Below are 26,193 nucleotides of genomic sequence, written 5' to 3'. Positions count from 1 at the left end.
CTAATCTGGGGAAGGAAACAGGCATCCAAGTCCAAGAGGCACAGAGAACTCCCTTCAAAATTAACAAAAACAGGTTAACACCGTGGCCGATCATAGTGAAACTGGCAAAATACAAAGATAAAGAGAGAATTCTGAAAGCAGCTAGGGACAAATGGGCCTTAACCTACAAGGGCAGACACATAAGGGTAGTAGCAGACCTATCTACTGAAACTTGGCAGGCCAGAAAGGAGTGGCAGGAAATATTCAATGTGCTGAATAGGAAAATATGCAGCCAAGTATCCTTTATCCAGCAAGGCTGTCATTCAGAATAGAAGGAGAGATAAAAGCTTTCCCAGACAAACAAAAACTAAAGGCATTCATGACCACTAAACCAGCCCTGCAGGAGATCCTAAGGGGAACTCCGTGAGTGGAAAGCAGCAAAGACTACAAAGGACCACAGACATCACCACAGACATGAAATCAACAGATAAAACAATGACACTAAATCATATCTTTCAATAATTACTCTGAATATAAATGGACTGACTGCCCCAATAAAAAGATATAGGGTATCAGAATGGATATAAAACAAGATCCATTTATATGCTGCCTACAAGAAACTCATTTTAGACCTGAGGACACTTGGAGATTGAAAGTGAGGGGATGGAGAACCATCTATCATGCTACTGGATGTCAAAAGAAAGCCAGAGTAGCCATGCTTATATCACAAACTAGATTTGAAAACAGACTGTAATAAGAGATGAAGAGGGCATTATATCATAATTAAGGGGTCTATCCGTCAAGAAGAGCTAACAATTATAAATGTTTATGTACCCAATGTGAAGACACCCAAATGTATAAATAAATTAATTACAAACATAAAGAAATGTATAGATAATATGCTGTGATTGTAGGGAAGTTTAATATTCCACTTACAACAATGGACAGGTCATCTAGGCAGAAAATCAATAAGGAGATAAGGGCTCTGAATGACACATTAGACCAGATGGACTTAACAGATATATTCAGACTTTTCAACCAAAAGCAGAAAAATACATAAACATTCATCTTGAGTTCATATGGAACATTCTCCAAAATAGATCACATACTGGGTCACAAAACAGCCCTTAATAATCATAAAAAGATTGAGATCATACCATGCATATTTTCAGATCACAACCTTATGAAACTTGAAATCAACTAGAAGAAAATATTTGAAAAGCCCCCAAATACATGGAGGTTAAAGAATGTCCCAGGTTAAAGAATGAATGAGTCAACCAGGAAATTAAAGAAGAAATTAAAAAACATATGGAAGCAAATGAAATGAAAACACAACAGTCCAAACCCATTAAGATGCAGCAAAGGCAGTCCTAAGAGGAAAATACATTGCAATCTAGGCCCATCTCAAAAAGCAAGAAAGCCCTCAAATACATAACTTAACCTCACACCTAAAGAAACTAGAAAGGCAGCAGCAAAGAAAGCCCAAAGCCAGCAGAAGAAGAGAAATAATAAAAACGATTAGAGCAGAAATAAACAATACATAATCCAAAAACAAAACAAAACAAAACACTACAACAGCTCAATGAATCTAAGAACTGGTTTTTTGAAAGAGGACCAAAATAGATAAAATCACAAATGAAAGAGGAGAGATCACAACCAACACCACAGAAATACAGTTATCAAAGAACACTATGAAAAATTATATGCCAACAAATTGGACAGTCTGGAAAAAATTGACAAATTCATAGACACTCACACACTACCAAAACTCAAAGGGGAAGAAACAGAAAATTTGATTAGACCCATAACCAGTGAAGAAATTGAATCAGTTATCAAAAATCTCACAGCAAATAAGAGTCTTGGGCCAGATGGCTTCCCAAGGCAATTATACCAGACATTTAAAGCAGAGTTAATACCTATTCTTCTCAAGCTGTTCCAAAAAATAGAAATGGAAGGAAAACTTCCAAACTCATTCTATGAAGCCGGCATTACCTTGATTCCAAAACCAAAGACCCCACTGAAAAGGAGAATTACAGGCCAATATCCCTGATGAACATGGATATAAAAATTCTCAACAAGATACCAGCAAATTAAATTCAACAGTATATTAAAAGAATTATTCACCATGATCAAGTGGGATTCATTCCTGGGCTGCATGGCTGGTTCAGTATTTGCAAATCAATCAACATGATAGATCACATTAAAAGAAGAAAGGATAAGTACCACATGGTCCTGTCAACAGATGCAGAACAATCATTTGACAATATACAGCATAACCCTCAAGAAAGTCAGGATAGAAGGTACATACCTTAATATCATAAAAGCCATAAATTAAAGGCCCACAGCTAATATCATCCTCAATGAAAAAAAACTGAGAGCTTTCTCCCTGAAATCAGGAACACAACACGGATGTCCACTCTCACCACTGTTGTTTAACAGTGTTGGAATTCCTAGCCTCAGCAATCAACAACAAAACAAAATAAAAAGCAAAGAAGAAGTCAAACTTCACTTTTCACAGATGACATGATCATCTACATCGAAAACTCAAAGACTCCACCAAAAAACTGCTAGAGCTGATACATGAATTCCGCAAAGTCGCAGGATATAAAATCAATGTACAGAAATTGGTTGCATTTGTATCTACCAATAATGAAGCAACAGAAGGAGATATCAAGGAATTGATCCCATTTACAATTGCATCGAACTCCATAAAATACATAGGAATAAATCTAACCAAAGTGGTAAAAGAACTATAGAAAGCTTATGAAAGAAATTGAAGAAGACACAAAGAAATGGAAAAACATTCCATGCTCATGGATTGGGAGAACAAATATTGTTAAAATGTTGATACTACCCAAAGCGATCTACACATTCAGTGGAATCCCAATCAAAATAGCACCAGCATTCTTCACAGATCTAGAACAAACAATCCTAAAATTTGTATGGATCCACCAAAGACCCCGAGCAACCAAAATAATGTTGAGAAAGAAAACCAAAGCAGGAGGCATCACAGTCCCAGACTTTAGCCTGTATTACAAAGCTATAGTCATTAAGACAGTGTGGTATTGGCACAAAAACAGACACATAGATCGATGGGACAGAATAGAGAACCCAGAAATGGACTCACGGACTCACAAATATATGGCCAACCAATCTTCAACAATGCAGGAAAGAGTATCCAATGGAAAAAAAGACAGTCTCTTTAGCAAATGGTCCTGGGAGAACTGGACAGCAACATGCAGAAGAATAAAACTGGACCACTTCCTTATACCATACACAAAAATAAATTCAAAGTGATGAAAAACCTAAATTTGAGACAGGAAACCATCAAAATCCTATAAGAGAAAGCAGGCAGAAACCTCTTTGACCTCAGCCAAAGCAACTTCTTACTTGACATGTCTCTGAAGGCAAGGGAAATAAAAGCAAGGATGAATTATTGGGAACTCATCAAGATAAAAAGCTTATGCAGAACAAAGGAAGCGATCAACAAAACTAAAAGGAAACCAATGGAATGGGAGAAGATATTTACAAATGACATATCAGGTAAAGGGTTAGTTTCAAAATCTATAACGAACTTATCAAATTCAACACCCAAAAAATAAATAATCCAGTGATGAAATGGGCAGAAGACATACATAGACACTTTTCCAACAAAGACATCCAGATGGCCAACAGACACATGAAAAGATACCCAACATTGCTCAACATCAGGGAAATAGAAATCAAATCCACATTGAGATACCATGTCACACCGGTCAGAGTGGTTAAAATTAACCCAGGCAACAACAGATGTTGGTGAGGGTGTGGAGAAAGGGGAACCCTCTTGCACCTTTGGTGGGAATGCAAACTGGTGCAGCCAATCTGGAAACCAGTGTGGAGTTCCCTCAAAAAATTAAAAAAAGAATTAAATAAAAATTTAAAAATACCCTACCACCCACCAGTTGCACTACTAGGAATTTATCCAAAGGACACAGGAATGCTGATACAAAGGGGCACAAGTACACCAGTGTTTATAGTAGCACTATTGACAATAGCCAAATAATGGAAAAGAGTCCAAATGTCCATCAGCTGATGAATGGATAAAGAAGATTGTGTGTGTGTGTGTGTGTGTGTGTGTGTGTGTGTGTGTGATGGAATACTACTCAGCAATGAAAAAGAATGAAATCTTGCCATTTGCAACAATGTGGATGGAACTGGAGGGTATTATGCTAAGCGAAATAAGTCAGCCAGATAAAGACAGATATCATATGATTTCATTCATATGTGGAATTTGAGAAACTTAACAGATGACCATAGAGGAAGGGAAGGAAAAATAATATAAAAGCAGAGAGGGAAGGAAACCATAAGAGACTCTTAACTACAGAGAACAAACTGAGGGTTGATGAGGGTGGGGTCAGGGGAGGGGAATGGGTGATGGACATTGAGGAGGGTACTTGATGGGAGGAGCACTGGGTGTTGTATGTAAATGATGAGTCATGGGAATTTACTCCTGAAGCCAAGAATACACTGTATGTTAGCTAACTTGAGAATTAACAACAACAAAAAGAAAGAAAAAAACATATGAAAACCAATCAGACTCAATATGTACCTGTGAAATTATAAACAATTTTCATCCACCCAACTAGAAGACATTTCAAAGGCTGACAGTATCAAATATCGGCAAAGGTGCTGAAAAGGACATGACCTCTTCCATAGTTAGCCTAAGTCTAAATGGGTATATCTGCTCTTGGCAGGGGGCGGTCTGGCAGTTTTTTTATCAATTTTTAAAGTATATTCTCTCTACCAGCCAGCAATTCTACTTAACGGTATCTTAGCTAAAGACACAACTACAGTGCAGAACAAGGAGGCATGTACAAAGATGCTCAATAAATCATTTATTTTGAATAATGAAAAATTAGAAATGAAAGTCCATCAGTTTTTAACGACTGCATAGTCATAGTATATTATAATTTGAAATACTATGTAAGAGTTATGAGGAAAATATCTAGACATACTATGAGTAAAAAATTGAAAAATGAGAGTAAAATATCATTTATGGTATTCAAATTAAAATATCACATATTTCTATTATCACATTTATTTATGCATATAAATGAATTTTAAAGGTCTGGAAGAACACATACCAATTCCTAACTGTGGGTACCTCCCACAGGCAAATTGGCTGAGGCCTAACCTTCTACAGCATTCTTCTCAGTTTTACTAACCTGTATAAGCAGATATACGTCTGATTTTACTAAATAGATCATCTGATTATATTAAATTGTAATTATATTCTACACAACTCTGCAAAAAGTTTTGTCACTAAAATGTCACCTATTTCAGGAACATAGCCAGAAGTCACTAGATATATACAAATGTCAGTTTTATGTTTCTAACTTATGTATGTGTACATAGAGATACACACACACACACACACACACACACACACATTTACAACATATGCCACAAATGCAATCATATCATAATGCTGGATTCTATTTTTTTAAGGCCATTGATATTTTTCTATTATTTTTCTTGTTTCTCTAAGTCCAACTCTTCCTACCATGGCCACTCGCATCTTTTCCTTCCTAGATAATTAAGTGCAGCAAATCATTATGCATCCATTTCTAGTTTCCCCATGTTTATGTGCTCATGCTCTTTGCACATAAACTCATACACATATATACACATATACATATGTTTTTATAAAAATAAAGAAAGCCCCCAGGGTCACCTGGGTGGCTCAGTTGGTTAAGCATCTGACTCTTGATCTTGGCTCAGATCATGATCTCGTGGTTCCTGAGTTCCAGCCCAACATTGGACTCTGCTGACAGCGTGGAGCCTGCTTGGGACTCAGACTCACTCTCTCTCTCTCTCTCTCTCTCTCTGCCCCCCCCCCTTTCGTGTGTATGCATTTGCTCTCTCCCAAAATGAATAAATATTTTTTTTAAAAAAAGCTAGAATAAAATTTAAAAATATAATAGGGGCTCCTGTGGTACTCGGTTGGTTAAGTGTCAGATTTCAGCTCGGGTCATGATTTCACGGTTCGTCAGTTTGAGCCCCACGTCAGGCTTTGTGCTGACAGTGCTTGGAGCCTGGAGCCTGCTTCAGATTCTGTGTCTCCCTCTCTCTGACCCTTCCCCCCAACACACACACACTCTCTCTCAAAAATAAATATTAAAAAAAATTAAAAAGTAAAAATTCTAAAAAATAAAAATAGCCCCCATAAAAGCCACACGCTTTATAAAAGTAGGATCATATTTTATAAGCTTCTAGTCATTTCACTTTCTCAATTCCATAATATCACATGAAAATCCTTTCACATCAACTGATGTAGCTTAAATTCACGATCTATGATGCTTGTACACTCGTCCTTGGTGCATTTGCGTTCTAATTTGTTCAGCATTCCCCCTGCTGTTGGATATTTGTTTACAGTGCTATGGTTACAACAGTGCTACACATATAAATGTATTGGTACAGTGTCTTTGAATACTACTACTGGTTTTATTTCAGTACAATAGAATCTCAAGAAATTGGACTGTCTATCAACATCTGTAAAAGAACTCCAGGATTGCTGAGGATGGAAGGAAATTGCTGGTGGAGGAATAGAATTAAGAGATGTTTGGCAGTCAGAGATACAGAGTCCTTGATCGTCATATTAAAGAGATTCACCAAGTCTACCAATGAAGGGCTTTAAATCCTGAAAAAAATGAGGTTACAACTGAGTTTTTCAAATGCTATTCTGGTGAGCCAAAAGATGGGATGGGCAGTGGGGGGAAACTGAGTAAAATTAGTCTAACAAGGACACACCTGCATGTAATCACTCAAGCCAGATAATGGCTGGTGCTATAAACAAGACACTAGGACATATTTGAAATACAATTAGGATGTGCAATCAATAGGAATCAGGACTGAAAAAATTGTGAAGGCAAAGATGTCAAGGGTAGTTTCTAGGTCTCTAGGTGGATGTACTGAGCCAGAAGAAACCAGAGTAATTGGGTTTGGGAGACAAGATGGTTAAGATCAGTTCTGGATTTGTGGGTTTTGAAGAGTCTTTGAGACATTCTGAGAAAACGTGAAAATAATAAACTGTATATATAGGTCTGGTGCTCAGACATTGTCTTGGATATATATAAATAAGGTGGTAATTTAATCTAAAAAATCAATTTCTAGCATGCTGATGTGACAAGTGTCCTCGAAAGTAACTCTAGGGGGGGCGCCTGGGGGGCGCAGTCGGTTGGGCGTCGGACTTCAGCCAGGTCACGATCTCGCGGTCCGGGAGTTCGAGCCCTGCGTCAGGCTCTGGGCTGATGGCTCAGAGCCTGGAGCCTGTTTCCGATTCTGTGTCTCCCTCTCTCTCTGCCCCTCCCCTGTTCATGCTCTGTCTCTCTCTGTCCCAAAAATAAATAAACGTTGAAAAAAAAATAAAAAAAAAAAAAGAAAGTAACTCTAGGAAAGCACTTTTTATTTTCCCAGAAATCTGAACTCATTGGTAGAGAAGGTGTGATTAAAGGAAAAGAGAAAAGACATTGCTGTTACCCCCACTCATTTTTATGCTAGGAACTGTGAGAAATATGAAAAGAGGGAAAGCTGAGAAGAAGTTACAGGTATTACCATCATCGGACCACTTCTGGTTACCAAGACATTAAAGGACAGAATGTTTCCTTCCTTATTTCAAGTTTCATAGATGTAAAACTACTTATAGTTGTTTTATTTCAAAATATCCCTTTTCCTTGTAGATTAAACTAAATGTATGTGTTTCATTTACTTGCATTTTTCTAGCTCTGAATCTTAATTCAGTCTCTTCTTTTCACCCATCTTCATATTCCCAACATGGCAGTTTAGTAAAATTGAAAGTAGGTATGTCCCTTGCTATCTCTGAACAAGGAAAGACTTGTTCTGTATAAAATACATTAGGAAATACCTGCTATTCTTTTTTTCTAAAACCCACTGGCTGATGGACAGCGTGAGGAAATACCAACAGCAAAGTAAGGTGAAAAGATTCTATGTATTATCTTCTGGGCTGGGACACCATAGTTGGACTTTCTAATATCCCAGTGTGGAAATAGGGACCCTCTATCAAGGGCACTGATGATTGTGATGTGCATTTTAATAAATTATATTATGTTTTGATCAAGAAGTGATGAAAATATCACATTCTAATCAGTATTACATATTATGAATTTGTAATACATTTATGAAGCATTTATATCTTCATCCAAGTTAGTGGGGGAACACCACCTGTCCAAACAATACATAGTGTTAAACTGGTAGTTTTACATTGCTTTTGCTGTGTGATCCAATCTAGAGAATTCATCCTAATGGTCCGGTCCTTCTGAATATTATAATTCCCAGTTTATATGGCTAAGAAATTGAATAAAAATGGTTAGTGTGAAGTTAGAAGAATAACATAAGGCAAAGATATTTATCTTAGATATGCTTATTTTGATCTCTCTATGGACAGAGACCACTTTCAGAAGGTCAACAGAATGTTTAGTCTTCTTTTTCCACATTGCTAAACCTGGGAAAATACAATTCAATCAAGTTCACATGGAGTTTCAAAGGAATTCAGTTCCTGGGTTGTGTTCTCAGAGCCCATGGTAAATTTTAGGGTGACTGACCCTTTCCTGATGTGAGGTGATCCATCCGAGGATCATGGCTGCCAAAAGTCCAGCTCTAAACTTGAAGCTGCCTGGCCAGATACCAGCCTACGTTGCCTTCAACTTTCCCCAAAAGTAATTTCCTTGTGGCTGAAGCCACCAATAAATCATGAAACATACCTCTGAGCAGCATTTTCCAAAGTGTTTTTAGCAGAAATCCATAACATATTCAGGCAAATATGGGGTCTTGGTTAAATATATATTGAAAATGCTTTTCTTAAAGTAGTTGACAGATATTTTTAAGTAGCAGGATTTATCAGAGCCTTTGACACACTAATCTGCATAGAAATAACCTGCAATACTCTCTAGGAGATGAATATTATGTGTAGTTTTTCCCCAAACTTAGGATCATGCAACATTTTATCAAAAAACAAAACAAAACAAAAAAGGCCTACTGCGAACATCTAAAAAGAATACTAGTGAAGAGCAGAAAGCAGTTTTTAGAACTTCTTAGATGAATCATGAGGATTTTGTAAACTAGAGATTGGTGTGTGGAATCTACAGGGCGTCTGGGTGGGCGGTCGGCCTCAGTCCTACCCCAACCCCCAAGCAGTTCAGGCTGCCCTGGTACCAAATAGTATGCAAAACAGGAAGCCCAAACACCTGAGGTTTGCCTTCCTGAATGAGAACTGGAAGGTGGACGGCATGGCATAGGGCCACTCTCAGAATTACGTCGAGTAGATTATATACACTTCTATAAAGATTTGTCTTGAATGTTTATCATTTTTGCTTTGTCCTTATTTCCAGTAATCTAATTTGATAAATGGGATTTTTGACTGGTCTTAAGATAAATGCAGATATAATATTAATAATGCCAGTGTATTTATCTACATAAAAATTTAAATGGAAGCATTTTGCGCATTCATTAAAAGAATCATAGATTATTACAATTGTCTTGCTGTGCTCTCATGGGAGATATGAAATGCTAGTAATTTAAGATTCAATGAAAAATTGTAAATGCCTGAAATTAAATGTAATTCAGTGCATTAATCAAGAAGTTTCTACTGTGGAGCACGGAGGTCATTTCAGTTCAACAAATATTGCCAGACGGTTTAAAAGGCATAAGGGATAAAGAGATGAAAAAGACCCAGGGAATTCTCTGGTTAAGTTTCTGGGTTTGTTGATTACATGCAAATAGTAGAATATTCAAGGTCCCATAGGGTTGAGGGGAATGGGTGCCATTCTTCAATCTGGAACGTTAATGCAAGGGAGGGCAGGTGAGGAGAAGGGAAACAAGACTGGTGAGTGGGAGGGGGTGGTATCACTACACAGAGGGCCTTCTACACCATGCTGAGAAGCTTGCATTTTTTTTCAGAGAGACACAGGGAAAGCAAAGGTGGAGCAGAGAGATCGATATGGAAACAATTCGAATAGTCCAGGCAATGCAGGAGAAAGACTCACTGTTGATTAACAGGTATTCATCAGGGAACACATGCCCATCGAGACTTAGACTCTAGAGATACTGTGATGAACACAACCGACAGTCTCTGTCCTCTTGGCACATACAATCGATATAAAATATAAATGAATAATCAAATAACAGAATATCCACAAAATGCTATAAAGGAAAAATTTTGGTGTACTAGTATATACTACAAAGTTACCCAACCTTTTCTACAGAGGCTAGGGGAAGCTTCCCAGGGTTAGTAGCATCCAATATAAGACCAAATGAGAAGCAGCATCAGTGTTCACTAGATGCAGGTGTTGGGAGGCATGGTTAGAAAAGAGCCTACTTTCAGAAAAATCTAACTGACAAGAGTCAAGAAAGAGGATTGTATGCTAAAGGAAACAAGAGAACTCTAGAATGACTAGAGCAAAGAATTTGAGATAGAGAGCACAAGGAGGGAAGAGGCAGAGGAGAGAGAGAGAGAGAGAGAGAGAGAGAGAGAGAAACCTTAAGCAGGCTACATACCCAGTGTGAAGCCCAATACAGGGCTTGATCTCAAGACCTTGGGATCATGACCTGAGCTGAAATCAAGAGTCAGATGCTCAACCGACTGAGCACCCAGGTGCCCCTAGAGCAAAGAATTTTTAAGAGTGGTGTGAGATGAGAGTATAGTGACGCCAAAGGGCAGATGTGCAAAGCACTAAAGATCAGTATAAAGGCTTTAGATTTTATTCTAAGGTCAACAGGAAGCCAATGAAGGATTTCAAGCATAATCTATTTTATGCTTTGTTAAGATTATTCTGACTTCTGTTTGGAGAATAGACACTATGATGGTTTGGAAAAGTCAGTCTACTGTCAGTTCCAACCATGTAGCTGGATGCCTACACCCAATGTCTAGCAGTGCCCTCGTGCACTGAAAACTCTCACAAAGTGTTTTTGGTGGAGGTCTGGATAAATGAATGAGATTAGCTATCTTTTCATTTTTATCTGACCTCAAAATTTCTCCAATGAGAAAGGCAGTCTTTCAAGGTCATAAAGATTACTATCTGTGGAGCAAACAACACCTTTAATGTGGGGGATTTTTTTTTCTGTGAAGGACCTTGAAGCATTAATGATAAAATATCTCCAAAAAACTTTTAGTGGGTCATGTACATGACAAATGAAAAGACACATTGTCCCTACAAGTTCCCAAAGCCTCAAGAAGCATATGCCAACAAAAAGGACAAATCTATAAATGAAAATTATTCCCTGGAATATGCTGGGTTTCCTTTTGTAGGAGTCAATTTTCAAAATGATACATTATAACTTTTTTATAACAGCTTTATTGTTATACAATTGATGTTCCATAAAATTCACCCTTTTGAAATGTGCAGTTCGGTGAATTTCACCATGTTGACAGAGATGCGCAGCCATCATCATTATGTAATTTTACAATATTTTTATCACTTTCCCCTGCAAGAACAATCCTGTACACATTAGCAGTAATTCTTCATTCCCTCTGCTCCCCGCCCCCAACCCCTGATAACCACTAATTTACTTTCTGGGTCAATGGATTTGCTATTCTGGACATTTAACATGATCAGAGTCTTATGAAATGTGGTCTTTTGTGACTTCTTTCACATAGCATAATGTTTTCAAGGTTCAATCATACTGTAGCATGTAACAATACTTCATTCCTATTTTATTATAAAAAATATCCCATTGTATGGCTATATGACATTTTATTTATCCATTCAGCAACTGATGAACATTCAGGTCATTTCCACTTTTTGGCTACTATAAATAAAGCTGCCATGAATATCTATGTATGTTTTTTATAAATATATGTATTGAGTGCTTTTGGGTATACACCTTAGCCTGGAATGGCTAGGTCATGCAGTAATCTATGTTTAACTCTATACAGAATTGCCTAACTTGTCTCAAGTGGCTGCACCATTTTACAGTCCCTCTAGCAATGCATGAGTGTCCAAATTTCTCCATGGCCTCACCACACTGTTACTGTTGACTGTTTATACTATAACCATCGTAGAGGTGTGTGAAGTGCTATCTCATTGTCTCACTGTGGTTGATTTACATGTCCCTAATTACTAAGTATGTAAAACATCTTGTAATATGTTCTGTTATCCATACCTTCTTTGGAGAATGCCTGAACTCTTTGCCTATTTTTATTAGGTTATTTTTTATTTATGTGTTGCCTAATTGTATCAATTAGTGCCTTTATGTAAACATTACCTCGGAAGGTGTAACACATGACAGAGATGTCTATTTGTGAATGTAAAGCAAATACTTCTAGTAACTCCATCGTAATTTTGGAATTATGTAATAGTCATAACATTTTTTCTATCTCTGTTTTATCTTTAATTTGTATATTTTTTCTATTTTGCTCAGATATTAATTTATTTACATGTATGTTGATGCTCCTTAGCACATTCCTAACATATATGACAACTTTTATTAATATAAGGTATACCTCTTCGTTTCGTTTCTTTTTTTTCTTCCTGCTTTTATTGCTGTCCTGTACTCATCCTCTGGAAATACTCTCTCCAACTCTTTCTTGACATGTTTAGGTGAGCTCATCCCATTTATTGCTCCAGGGTGGGAAAATGACCCAAAGGTGGCTAGTCAGGGGGCCAATAGATGCCTCCAGAAGAAGAAAAGGCCCAAAATCATAGTGATGAGCAAGAGGATAGGGATTTTGATCAATGAGAAATAAGTACTATTTTTTCTTGCTAGTTAAACTAGAAGATGATGACCTTAGACGTTTTGTGGCCTACGTTGTTACCACCTGGGGACAGCCTGACTGAGGACCAAACTAAGGTAGACGAAAGCTTCACTGACAAGTAGGAACTAGATCAAATCAGAACTTCAGTTATCTGTACCATTTGACCTTTTAGTTATATGGTCTAACATCCACTCCTTCCCTTAGGAAGTTTTAAATGAATTTGAGGTTCTGTCACTTCCCACCAAAAAAAAAAAAAAATTGCCCATTATAAGCAATAATGTTTTCAGTGTCTTTTTTTCTCAATGCATTAAAGTATAATTTTCAGAAAGATAAAAAATATGCCTCTAAAGCTAATATATAAAGAGCTATTGTGAAAGGCTTGTTCAATTCCTTAATGAGGGAATAAACACAGCAATAAAGCTGCTGGAAAGAGATTAGCATTATGGTCACTGAAAAAAAGAACAGTAGAATATTATTCTAATGTTATAATAATAAAAGATAAGGTTAATACTTTTCAGGTAAATAAAATAATGGCTTTTTGGGGTTTTTCTCAATCAGAAAAAAACAACTTGTAATTCAATAGGGCAAAAATTATTTACAATGTATTAATCTTCTGCAAATTGATATCTAACTTTACAGAGAATAGTATGGCCTTTATAGTGAGAAAAACAGTAAGTAAAAAAGAAAAACTTACTTATACCTAGTGATGACTCAGGTGGTTTGTCCTATTAAACTATCAAAACAGCACAGGGTAATGTTTTGCCTTCTTTTAATTTTTTGGATATATTTTTTAGACATACTACTTTATTGAGGGGAATTATAACTACATAGCATTTGGCAATATGGGAGAATCCAGTTACAATCCTTCTCTATCCACTTGGATGGTAAAGGTTTCCTACCCCTAGATCAAACCTGGAGGTCACCTTGACAATCACAGGGCCTTGCCCGGTGTGGTACCCAGTATCACATCGACTGCTGATTGATGGAGTAAGGTGAGATCTTCTTCAAATCAGACTGTCCATATCATACAGACAGAGACAGCTCAAAGGTCATTGAAGAATTTAGGACATAGGTTAACACTGACCCTCTTATACCCACCATGCACTGGATGGGGCTTTCTATTTCTATCCCTGTTTTCATTTGCCTTGGTGGTTTTACAACAGTTGCAGTAGTAATTGCAACAGTGTCTCATCTGCTTATTCTAGTCTCCAAATGAACACAAAGAGTGCCTAAAAATAGAAGAAGGAAGCCAGAAGCTTCAGTTTTTAAAGTGGGAGGTTCTACCTTTCTCAAATGACAGCTGTTGAAGAGTCAGATGTCAGCCTCCAGCCATCCTGGTCCATGCAGGCCCTAAGGGCACAGTCCCAGGAGAAAAATGGGAGACGAGCAAAACATCCCATGGTTAGATTGAACATTCCTGAGATGGAAGACTTTGAAAAGTCCTCTTATTTTTTCCTTAGTTGTTAAATGTGAAAATGGAAGAGACCCTACCCAGAGCCTCTCCTAATACATCTCACATGCTTCCTTCCCCACACACATTCAAGGCCACCTAGAAACATTCCAAGGGGAGCCCTGAGACACTCTTTTCTGATCATCAGCTGGATTAGGTCTTCAAAGACACAAAATGAAAAGTTTATAGAAGTGGCCATGGAGACATGCAACCCTCCACTGTGCAGCCTCCCAAATAAGAATAATTACAGATATGGAGAGACATTTCCCTGCTTAGTTCTTGGGGCAGCCAGGGAAGGTCTCAGATGTCCAGAGCTGCTAAGCAATTGCCCCAGCCTACAGACCATAGTCTATACCACCAGGGCCATGTGATATGACCATTGTCTTTGTGGGTTAAGATGTGGCAAAGTGTGGTAGACACTTGTTTGTCCCTTCCACCACCTCCATTGAGGTCTGCCCTGGGTTTTTGGGCAGAACTGTCAATTCAGCGCTGTGTGCTATGTTGTGGCCACAGAGTCATGGCAACCTGAGGTGTGCCATTAGTGGCCTTTGGATCCACAGAAGTTCCACTGATGGCCACAGTGCTCGGTGCAATGTTGATCCTGGAGGCTCCAGGCCCAGCAGTGGGGGTTGTGCCAGGTGCAACAGCCCAGGGAACACTGTGACACGTGGTGGTTGTTACAGTCAGGATGGGGGTTTTCGTGGTTAAAACTTGTTGTTATGGGGTGCCTGCGTGACTCAGTTGGTTAAGCGACCGACTTCGGCTCAGGTCGTGATCTCATGGTTTGTGAGTTCAAGCCCCAGCATCGGGCTCACTGCTGTCAGCGTGGAGCCCACTTCAGATCCTCTGCCCTCCTCTCTCTCTGCCCCTCCCCTGCTTGTGCTCTCTGTCTCAAAAATAAATAAACTTAAAAAAAAAACCTTTTGTTTTTATGCAAGGTGAAACAAAGTAGTGGCCACTGGAATGTCTGTCCCTCTGGAGTAAAAATATCAAGTTGAGAATATTTGTCAATTTGTAAAAGAGTTTGGAGACCTTAAATCAACTATTTTAGAAGCAAACTTTAAAACTTTCTATAGGACATAGTAAACATGAAGACCACGAATAAAGAGCTAGGAAGCTACCATTCTTTACTTGAACTTAAACCAGGTACTTCTAGGAAGCATTGGGAAAGAGAAAAATATAAATGGTTACAAGTTCAGATGATGGTTGACATTATAAGCAAGACTAACGCCTTCGAAGAAGCATCAAAGCTAACTCAGCAAAGTGGCAACCAAAACAGCCTTCAAAATCCAGCCAAAGAATGGAGAAAAGCTTCAGACAGCACTAACAAAACCTTTGGAGGTAAATTCTAGTCTTCGGAAAAGCGTAAAATTGCTTTCATGCGAATCTCAAAAACAGAAGCAGAGAGTGGGGAAATTTACTAAAGAGAAAAAATAATATGAAAGTCTGCCCATGGAGTGAGTCCTTAATAATAAAGAGAGTCAGACCAAGCCTCTAGGTGAACAGTTGGCTAGAGATGAGCAATTGGGCTGCTGTTCTTGAGGAAGACAGCATGGATTGTGCAATCATGAAATCGGATATAATGGACACATCAGAAAATGGAGACTTTTTAATTGGTGAAGCCAAAGGATTGTTGATTTACGGGGACTGAGTTTAGTACCGGTTTACAAACTCTTGAGGAACACAAGCGTACACAAAATTAACTGCAGAGGCTAAGATAATCCATGCACTTAAAAACCATTTGAAAAATTTCCAACCAAGAAAGCTTTGCTATATTCAGAAAACACTCAGAAAGGGAGAGGCAACAATTCCTGCAGAAATATCATTGGGGCACCTGGGTGGCTCAGTTGGTTGAGCGTCCGAGTCAGCTCAGATCACGATCTCATGGCTCGTGAGTTCGAGGCCCGCTGACCGCTCAGAGCCTGGAGCCTGCTTGGAATTCTGTGTCTCCCTCTCTCTCTGCCCCTCCCCTGCTTGTGTTCTCTCGCTCTCTCGCTCTCTCTCAAGAATAAATAAAAACATTAAAAATTTTAAAAAAATATCATATACTTCTTGAACTTAATCAATAAAAGGAAATATGGTTTTATACAGTGTCCAATTTAGAGAGAATTTATTCCATTTGAGATGGAGAATTATTCCAAACCACCCAAAAACATCAGTGATGCATATGAACAGTTACACACTTCAAAATTCAATCAAAAATGCTTCAGAACATTTTTTTAAAAACCACTGGGTATTATTAAGACCCTCGTATTCCCAGGAGACAAAAGCTCATGTTATTGATATAAAAGCTCTGTTCGCTCAGAGAAACATCAATAACTTAACAAAGCAAATGCACACATGACACAAAAACTGAATGAGGAAGAAATTAAAGGTTTGGAAACCTGCCCTTCCATTATTTGTTTTCCAGAAAAAGTGCGTTTGGCAGAGGCCTGAGGCCACAGGCAGGAATCTTCCAGATGCCAGATCCCTGAAGAAGGAGGAGCATGTGACTGGGACGGTGAGAAAATGAAAAGATCCATGCCCAGTATCCACCACCAATACCCCCAAGCTTCCTCCCGTCTGGCTAACTCCATCTTGAGTCAGCAAGTTCTCCAGAAGAGCCAGACAGAGTTGTATAATTAAAATAGTGATCCTAACAGGAAAGCCTATAAAGAATTGAATAAAACAGGAATGAATAGTCTGGAAAGAAGATGTCAGGAAAACAGGCAAAAAAAATAATAATAATAGCCCTTTATAGGCCTTCAGATCTTCACAAGACATTTAATAATTATTCCTCTCTTAGGAAATTAGGTAGAAATAAACCATCATGGTTAACAGTACTTATTCACAAGAAAATCAGACTATAATCTTTCTCACATAGATAAAAGCACAAATTAATCATGCAACACTGGATGCAATACCAAAGCCTTAGGAAATATTGATCTTTAAATTATACAAGCTTATTGTCTAATGTGTTTCTTAAAAATATTTAGGCTTACCTCATATGAGATACCTGGGTCATGACTGACCCTCACCACTGGAAATCATTTCAAGTTCCAGAGACATTATCAAAGGGCCAAACTGGACCTCCCCTCCCCCCATGATCCACAAGTGCAGGGGGCAAATCTCCAAAAGATAAAGGATTCAGATCTAACCAAGCATGTGAAGAAAATTCTTACCAGCAGAGGCCAACCATGTTATAGAACTATCTCTATATACTATAGCATGTATTTGGGTAGAAAATCACTGGACAATAGAACCTTTGGCTTACCTCTCTGGCCAAAAAACGTTTGCCTCTTTCCACATCTGAAAAGAACTCAATGGGCCTAGTACTGGGAGGAGAATCCACTAATTACGGCTACATACTACTGCCACCATTCTGTCACAGCAACCTCCCTATCACTACCTAGCGTGCAGAGTTAAGCAGGTAAAACGTTCTGAAGTGATCTTTGCATACGATGATGACTTGGATTGGATGGCCTCTCGTGATCTCATGAAATCTTCCTTTCCTTCTTTATTAGCTTATAGGTTTTTCTACTTCCGGTTGGTCCACTATGATTGGACTTTTTCTGAGACGTCTTTTACGTCTAGAAATTTGTATCTTTCACCTTCAATTATTACTAATTTAATTCTTACGCCTTTCCATTTTCTCATGTGGAACTTCGGTTTTACTTCTCAGAAGAATGAGTCCATTTGAATAACATACTAATCCCAAGTTAAACACTATCTCTCTACATAAGTTAAATAAAAATTAGGCAAAGGTTAAAATGGTATCTTTAAATATATTATGGATGTACTTTCAATGACTACCCATAAAATGTGTCCATAGGTGGTTGATTTATAACCTTGAGTCACAGCCTTTTATTCTGTGGCAGTCAAATGCAAAAATACACATGAATGAAAGCTCATAAAAAAAAAAAGTTTGCCTCAGAGATAACACCATCTTGGGGAACGTTGGAGGTGGTCATTGAGAAGACATGACTGTAGGCTGACATGTGAGCTGGACCCAGACATTTGGAGCATCTTAACCCTCTCCCCTGTCCCTGGAATGTACATTTTCTCCATTATCCCCACACTAGGAACCATATCAAGGATGCAGCCTTGAGAGAGTAACGTGTTGCCTCAACCCTACTTGCCTTACAATCTCTATTATACAAAATCATATAACAGTGATTTTTAGGAAACTGTATAAATAAGAACAAAATTAGTGCCTTACCAGAAATAATGCAGGCTACTATTTTAATTTGCCTTTCAATTCATGTGAAAGAATATCATTGAGATACCTAAAAACATATGATTAATTTATTATGCTTTAATTCTACAGATGCAGATAAATGTGAATGTGTATAGAGGAAGTGATGAGGTATTAGTTATCTCAATAACATACTTTAATTAGAGTGCACTAGTGTGTACAATTCACCTTAAACTCAATTTTGATAGGTATTAAAATTGAATTGAATAGCTATTCTAAAGTAATTTGAATGCAACCAGCTGAATCTCTACTAATAGTGCATAGGTAAGAGATGTGAAAAACTGATTATCTATTTAAAAATACAAATTAGGACTTTTACTGTTGGAAATTATGTTTCTAAACCCTTACAGACTTTTAAAAAAAAAAAAGCTTTTTGTGGTAGTAATTCCTAAGATGGCAACGTAGGAGACTCTTGAATCCCCTTCTCCTGCAGATGCACCAAATGTACAACTACCCATAGAGAAATTTCCTCTGAAAGAATTCCAGAAACTAGCTGAGCACATTGGGTGAATGAGAAAATACCTACACTGAAACAAGAAAGGCTGAGACACACTTATAAATCCCACCTTCAGCAAGGCGCCATACAATCCAGAGAGAAACCCCAACTCCCAACTGTGAAAACAAAGCATACCAAAATTTATGAGATCCAGCAAAAGCAGTGCTAGCTAGTAAGTTTATAGTGATAAGTACCTATATTAAGGGCAGTGGGGTGGGAGGGGGAGTCATAAATAAACAACCTCATTTTACACCTCAAGAAACCAGAGGGAAAAGAGAATAAACTAAGCCGAAAGTTACCAGAAGAAATAACAAAGATCAAAGCAGAAATAAATGAAATGGAAACCAAACAACAGAAAATATCAATGATGTTAAGAGCTGACTTTTGAAAAGATAAAAAAAAATGTACAAATCTTTACTAGACTAAAAAAAAAATATAGACTCAAATAAATAAAATTATAAGTCAAAGAGGAGACATTACAACTGACACCATAGAAATACTAAGGGTCATAGAGACAGCTATGAACAATTATATGCAAACAAACAGGATAACCTAAAATAAACAGGTAAATTCCTAGAAACATAGAACCTATCAAAACTAAATTATGAAAAAAATAGAAAATCTGAACAGACCAGTGTTAAGTAAGGAGACTGAATTGGTAATTTAAAAATTAAGAAAGAAAAACAAAAAGCCCAGTTCTAAATGTTTTCACTGATGAATTCTATCAAATATTTAAATAAAAATGTGATTTTGTCATTTATATGTCAATAAAGTTAAAAAAAACCATTTCGTTTCTAAAATTGTATAGAATCAATGTGCAGTTGAGTTTCTTAGTAATATTTGCTCCATTTAGAAGATGTTGAACCACTGAAATTAACACAGGTTCTGGGTTCTTCTAATAAGTTAAAATATTAAATTATATTAATAAATAATATGCTATGTGTAATTAATAGCAAAAAATAAAGTGTTATTTTATAAAATAAGCAAATGATTTCCTCACAAGAAATCATTTGATCATTAAATGATTTCTGAACATTAGGAATGATTATGAAATGATTTTTATATATTATTAATTAATATCAATTAATTAATATTAAAAGCACATTATAGTGTTGTATAAAGTTTTATGAAAATTCCAGTTTTTTTCCTCATTCAAGGAAAATCTTTACAATTATTTGCTTACATTAAATGACAATTTATAATATTTTTTTCAACTCTATTCCACATTAGGAAAGGTATGTTTGCTTTAGGAGCATTTAAAACACCACAGAAATCAACAAAGCATTCATAAATAATAATTATTTATTGTGATAAATAATTAGTAGTGATTATAGTAGTGATAAGAATTAGTAGGATTTAAACATTTAACATGTATAAGACACTAATCGAAGTGTGAAAGCTCATTTTATGGTGAGAACTCTATGATGTAGGTATTATTGCCCCATTTCACCACAGAGGAGACTAAGGAAAGGAGAGATTAAATAATCAAATGCCCAAACTCATAGCCAGTAAGTGGCAGAGCACCTGTGAAATCCAGTCTGACAGTAGAGCCAGCGCTTTTAATATCTACACTTTGCTGGCTCTCTGTTAATGCTTTATTAAATTAACTATTGTCTTAATCCCCAGAATAATTATAAAATGAAAATACCTATTGTAAATTAAATTTTGTTTCCCTAACAGCTTATTAAACAGGAGAGACTCATGATTTTCCTCAGGAAACTGGTAACATTTTTTTTTTCCAGTTGAAATTCATCCAATGGAAATATGATACAGCTGATACCTCTATGGATTTCTTAAAGTGAAAATATGTATTTATTGAGGACTAGACTTGGAAGTCCTAGATCTCAGAGATTGCTTTGGGAATGTGAGAAAGTCATTATTTGCTGGCTCTCCAGTAATTTATTTTGAATTTGTTAAATTCATTGATGTGTGAACTGGTTATCGAAGCTTGATAAACAGCTTATAAATCACTTTGAAGTTGGCAGAAATAAATATTAATGAGTCAATTTTCAAGGAATTTAAAGTCAGTAGTATCTCCTTTTTCTGTTGCCATATGTTAAAAAAGAGAATCTCAGTTGTTTTATTTAGAAAAGGATCTAACAACTTATTAGTAATGATTGATGTTTCTCAAGATAGTCCTAGGACTACTGATTATATCAAATCAAACGATTTGCCTAAAAGAAAAGAATGTTCTTTATAAATTCACCACAGAGTTTCATATGACAAAAGTTTTGTTTAAAACTTTTTTATAAAACACAAGTACAATGATGATTCTCACTCTTTGAGATTCTAAAGTAACCTGCTTCCCCGAGGTTGGCTCAGGCTGGACTTAGAATAAGCAAAGAAATAAAGCAAGCATTTCGGGTACTGGTGTCTACCAATGTCAGAGCCTTACCGACATTTTCCCACTTGAACCATTTCTACCTTCTCCATACAGGACAAAACAGAATCAAAGGGTTTTAGTAGCTGTCCCAGGCCACACGACCAGTGAATAGCAAAGTCAGGACTTAAAAACAGGTTTATCGAAGTATGAGCCTGGTTAGTTTAGTGTTTGAAATAGGAAAAATAGATAATTTTCTATGTGATAGATTTTAAGGATACAGAAAGGCCCTCCAGTTTTCAAAACAGATAGTAAAAGGAATCTTAGAAACCTAATTACTTATGTATATTAGAAAACTCTGGCCCTTTGAGATTACATGGCATGCCCTCAAATTAATATCAAATCTGGACTTGATTTCAGAGCTCTTGTGCCTGTTTTCCCTTCTGGAGATACTCAATATCATAATACTAATATTTGTTTCCTGGATCTAAAGGTTTATTTCCCATAATTATGAAATACTTGAAACCTTAGAAGTCTCACTTTGAGTTGGTTTATTATATCCCTTCCAAAAGTTCTAGTACTTATCTGATCTCCAGAAAGGGACAGATTGAAGAAAGATCTGGACCAGTGCATATGGTTGGGAACCTTGTTCACTATATAAAAACATCCAGCTGAATAAATCAGGAAGCAGGAGTTGACATCCAGCTCACTTTCTACCTGCCAAGCCACACAATGGTGTGGCATCCACCTAAAGAGGGCACCATGTCTAATCTGCCAAAGGGGACCTTACAGGCTCACACAGGCCCTGCAAAGAAAGGAGGAGTTACGTGATTGGGCACAAAGTTAAGAAGAAAGGGGGAGGAGGTGATTGGGCACAAAGATTTTCAGATCCAATGTCTATTAGAAATTGATTGAGAAAACCAACTTCCAATGCTAATGATTAGGAGGTTTATTAACTTGATAAATTAGTGCCACAATGGGGAGAGGTCTTCTTTCAGCACCAAGGAGTATAATTTTGTTTCAGGAGAAATGATTTAGGATAAACATCAGCAACATGTCCTACTTCACTGTATGGGATATGAGAATATTACTAAGGAGCCTGTGAATATGTAAGAAAATGGCTCTACAGAAGGTGGGAAAAATAGAAAACTCTTGTGGCCTTTTTACTTGATGATTTTATTTCAAAAACTTCCTAAAATCTTCTTGGAATAAAACACCATGATGTTGCATATACCACATTTTCAAAAATCATTACACCATCACTGTGACAGATTCTGAAGAGTCTCTGAAGAAACACTTCTGAACATTAAGCTGTCAAGTTTTCATTTAATGAAAATATAATTGGCATGTCTATTTTAGTGTTGAAAACCTTTGAAATGCTAACAATAACTACCCATTTTTTTTTAGTAAAAGGCACCATTCTAGGTAGTTTGCATACATATTGCCTATCTTCCCAAAAAAGAATGCTCTAAAAGTTATGTGCTACTATTCTCTTTTTATCAATGAGGAAACAGGCTCAAAGAGTCTAAGGCATCTGAGAATTACTGGCAGAATGCAGATTCAAATCCATGTGGGTCCCCATTTTAAACCTGAGTCCTCTCTACCTCACTGAACTAATCCTATGAGAAGGCTTCTACTTGGAGAGAAAGGGGAAAGTAGCTAACCAATATTTTACTGTAAGATATAAAAAATATTTTTTTTTTGAGAGAGAGATAGAAAGAAAGAACAAAAGAGGAGGGGCAGAGAGAGAGAGGGAGAGAGAGAATCCCAAGCAAGCTCTGTACTGTCAGCACAGAGCCCAGTGCAAGGCTTGATACCATGAACTAGAGATCATGACCTGAGCTGAAATGAAGAGTTTAACAATCAACTAAGCCACCCAGGTGCCCCAATAAAAAATAAATCTTGAATCAAATATGGAAACCCACACAATTTCCTACTATTTCCTAATGTATTAACTCATTAAGTTGCCATAATTAAAAAAAAATTAATGTTTATTTTTGAGAGAGACAGAGACAGAATGTGAATGGGTTGGGGCAGGGAGAGAGGGAGGCACAGAATCCAAAGCAGGGTCCAGGCTCCAAGCTGTCAGCACAGAGCTTGACATGGGGCTCGAACTCACAAGCTGTGAGATCATGACCTGAGCCAAAGTCAGACGCTCACTGACTGAGCCACCCAGGCGCCCCAAGTTGCCATAATTTTAAAGTACATAATAATGTGCTTATAGTCACTTAATTTTATGTATATGGCCAACCCTCGAGTTCTAAGAAATCAGTCAGGGAGTGTGGAGTGGCTGCTTACCTGCTCCGATAACTTTTGTGCATCGAGGTGAGCCTGCATCACGGCATCATTAACAAGCAAGTGGAAGTTCAGGAGCACATGTTCAATGTCATATGTTCCATGCATGGCATCTGACAGCTCTCCCAATGACCGGATATAGGCATGCCAGTGTGGATTCAGCTCTGCCATGTGTGCCAAGCAGCCTCTCATGACGTTGAGGCAGTACCCCATGCAAGGCTTGCTGAGAGTCAGGCCCTGGCAGTGAGGGCAGTACTGCATCCTCAGGACGGCTCTGCTGCACTCTCTGGAGAAGTGTAAATGGTCTGTGGTATTGATGACTTCAATGCCCAGATTCAGTGCCTGCAGAAATGTGCGGCTAGGCAGCAGCGATCTCCCCATCTGCCCCATCACTCTTTGGGGAATATTACCAAAGGGACTAACATCCCGGCGAGCCATCCGGATACATTCTGAGTATTCCAGGGAACTGTCCGTCACACCAGGGCTAATGAGGTGATTGTAGACCAGAGGGAAAAGACCGTCAAAGAATCTGTTTACAAATTCTTCAGGATGAACATCTGCGCCAAACAAATAGAGCCCCACATCAGTGAAGAACTCCTGAACTGAAGCTGTAGCCTCTAAGGCCATATTTCTGTAGCTGTTGCAGAAGAAGATACTGGTGTAATTCTCTGCTTGTCTGATGAGATTTTCGAGGGTTTCTGTAACAAGAGCAGAGGTAAAACATGGAAAGGCTTAGTATACACGCTGAAACTGTCCATCCGTCTGCTCCAGACAGTAGCATCCTACCCAACTTAAGGACCCAAATGGGAAAATGCTCAGCCTACTGAACCCAATTTAGTGCTCCAAGGATAAAGGTTGGTCAACAGTGGGCATCACACACACCATGCAAGTTTTATGAGATGTATTTCCTAAAGTCAAATGTATAGAAATCAAAAAGTGTTGAAATCAAAAAGAAGTTACGATATGGTGGTTTCCCACTTACTTTATTTCATGGTCATCCACCACCCACCAATGGCAGAAGAAAAGCGTCGATGAGAAGATTATTTCCAACCATGGGTTCATTGTTTATAAAAGACCGACGGTAGATGCTTGATTCACCACCTACTGTACTTTTACGCTTTTTCAATTTTTTTTTTCCAGAATGAAAGCTAGTAGATTATACACTAGTTACTGCATTAGAATTCCTACCAGGTTCAAATGAAAAAGAAAGCAAAATATTTCATGATTAAACAATGCCCTAACTGGCAAACCTTGTTAAGTAGTAGGCGAGTCATGAGTTCTATTAGTTGACGAAAATAATCATGTGACCATCTTCTGAACACTGTTTTGTTGTTCTCATCATCTGATCTCCAAAGACTTAACTGTGGGACATTTTATTTTCTCACTTAAGTAACTGATGCTCCCAAATCAATTTCTCCACAGAAATAGAGAATAATTTATCCACAAATTAAGGAAGGTTGAGGTAATCGGTAAGCAAGAGTTATATTTCAAAATGATAGCTTTAGGCAGCAGTTGAACACCTTGGCTATTCTAGTAATTACATTTTATAATTAGCCTAATTATAATAAATAATGATGCTGGACTGTTATCAATACATAATTAATTGTAAAATACATCAATAAAATTATCTCCCATAACCCCAATCTCATCGTTATTTTTAATTAGGTTGTAAAAGACCACACAATGATTCAGTAATCAGACCATTGAATATATTATAAAAGGAGATGGAACGACAGTAGAATGAAAATGAAATAATAAAAAGCAGAAGTGCAGTGAGAGCCACTAATGAAGTGGAACTGTGTCATGAATATGCCATCATTTCCTAAAAACAAATAAACAACAACAAACCAAACCAAGCACCTTTACGAAAAGCACCGAGAGGTAAAATACAGCCCCATGTATTCTGATTCTGTTCTGAGACCAATTAATGTTGGGTCTCAAACTTTAGTGGGATATAACAAGATGCCTGCTACGGACTGAATGTTTGTTCACCCCTCCCCCAAAATTAATATGTTGAAATCTAATCTCCAACGTGGATGACATTTGGAAGTGAGGCTTTCAGGAGGTGATTAGGTTCATGAATCGTGAAGCCCTCATGAATGGGATTGGTGCCTCTATAAAAGAGACTCCAGAGAGCTCCTTTGCTCCTTCTGCTATGTGAGGACACAGAAGATGACCATCCATGAACCAGGAAGTAGGTTCTCACCAGACAATGAATCTGCCAGCACTATGATCTTGGACTTCCTAGTCTCCAAAACTATGAGAAATAAATGTTTGTTGTTTATAAGGCACCCAGTCTATGGTATTCTGTGACAGCAGCCTGAACTAAAATAAAACAGCATGTGCCCTACCATGAAAGGCAGCAGTTTTTAAAGGTGGCTGTCACTCTGTTGCAACATAGAGGATTACAGACTTTAGTCTGTAAAGGAGAAGGCATCCCCGGTGCTCTCTAGAATGTAGGCTGCATACTATGTATTCAACAAAAATGTGAGCAATTGAAGGCTTCAAGTGAGATTAGCTGTTTTACCAAGTGAGATCGCCTGATCACCTAGGCTGGGTGAGGAAAATACAGATTGCCAGGTCTCTGCACTAGGGTTTACAACCCAGTAGGTCTGTTTGGGTTTGGGAATCTCCCTTTAACAAGCAGCCCCCATGATTCTGTCAACCTAAC

At 37.6% G+C, this 26,193-nt stretch overlaps 1 protein-coding gene across 1 annotated transcript in view; it reads right to left on the bottom strand.

The window, feature by feature from the left end:
* GPC5 (glypican 5) overlaps positions 1 to 26,193 on the bottom strand; it is a 683,554-nt gene that overhangs the window by 387,955 nt on the left and 269,406 nt on the right. Inside the window, exon 3 of the mRNA XM_047855862.1 lies at positions 23,526 to 24,220. Within this exon, the coding sequence (XP_047711818.1) occupies positions 23,526 to 24,220 (695 nt within the window). The remainder of the gene's footprint in view (positions 1 to 23,525; positions 24,221 to 26,193) is intronic.

This window comes from Prionailurus viverrinus, chromosome A1 (genome assembly GCF_022837055.1).
Source record: "Prionailurus viverrinus isolate Anna chromosome A1, UM_Priviv_1.0, whole genome shotgun sequence".
In the NCBI taxonomy this organism is placed as follows: domain Eukaryota; kingdom Metazoa; phylum Chordata; class Mammalia; order Carnivora; family Felidae; genus Prionailurus; species Prionailurus viverrinus.
This window is presented reverse-complemented; position numbering and strand designations above follow the sequence as displayed.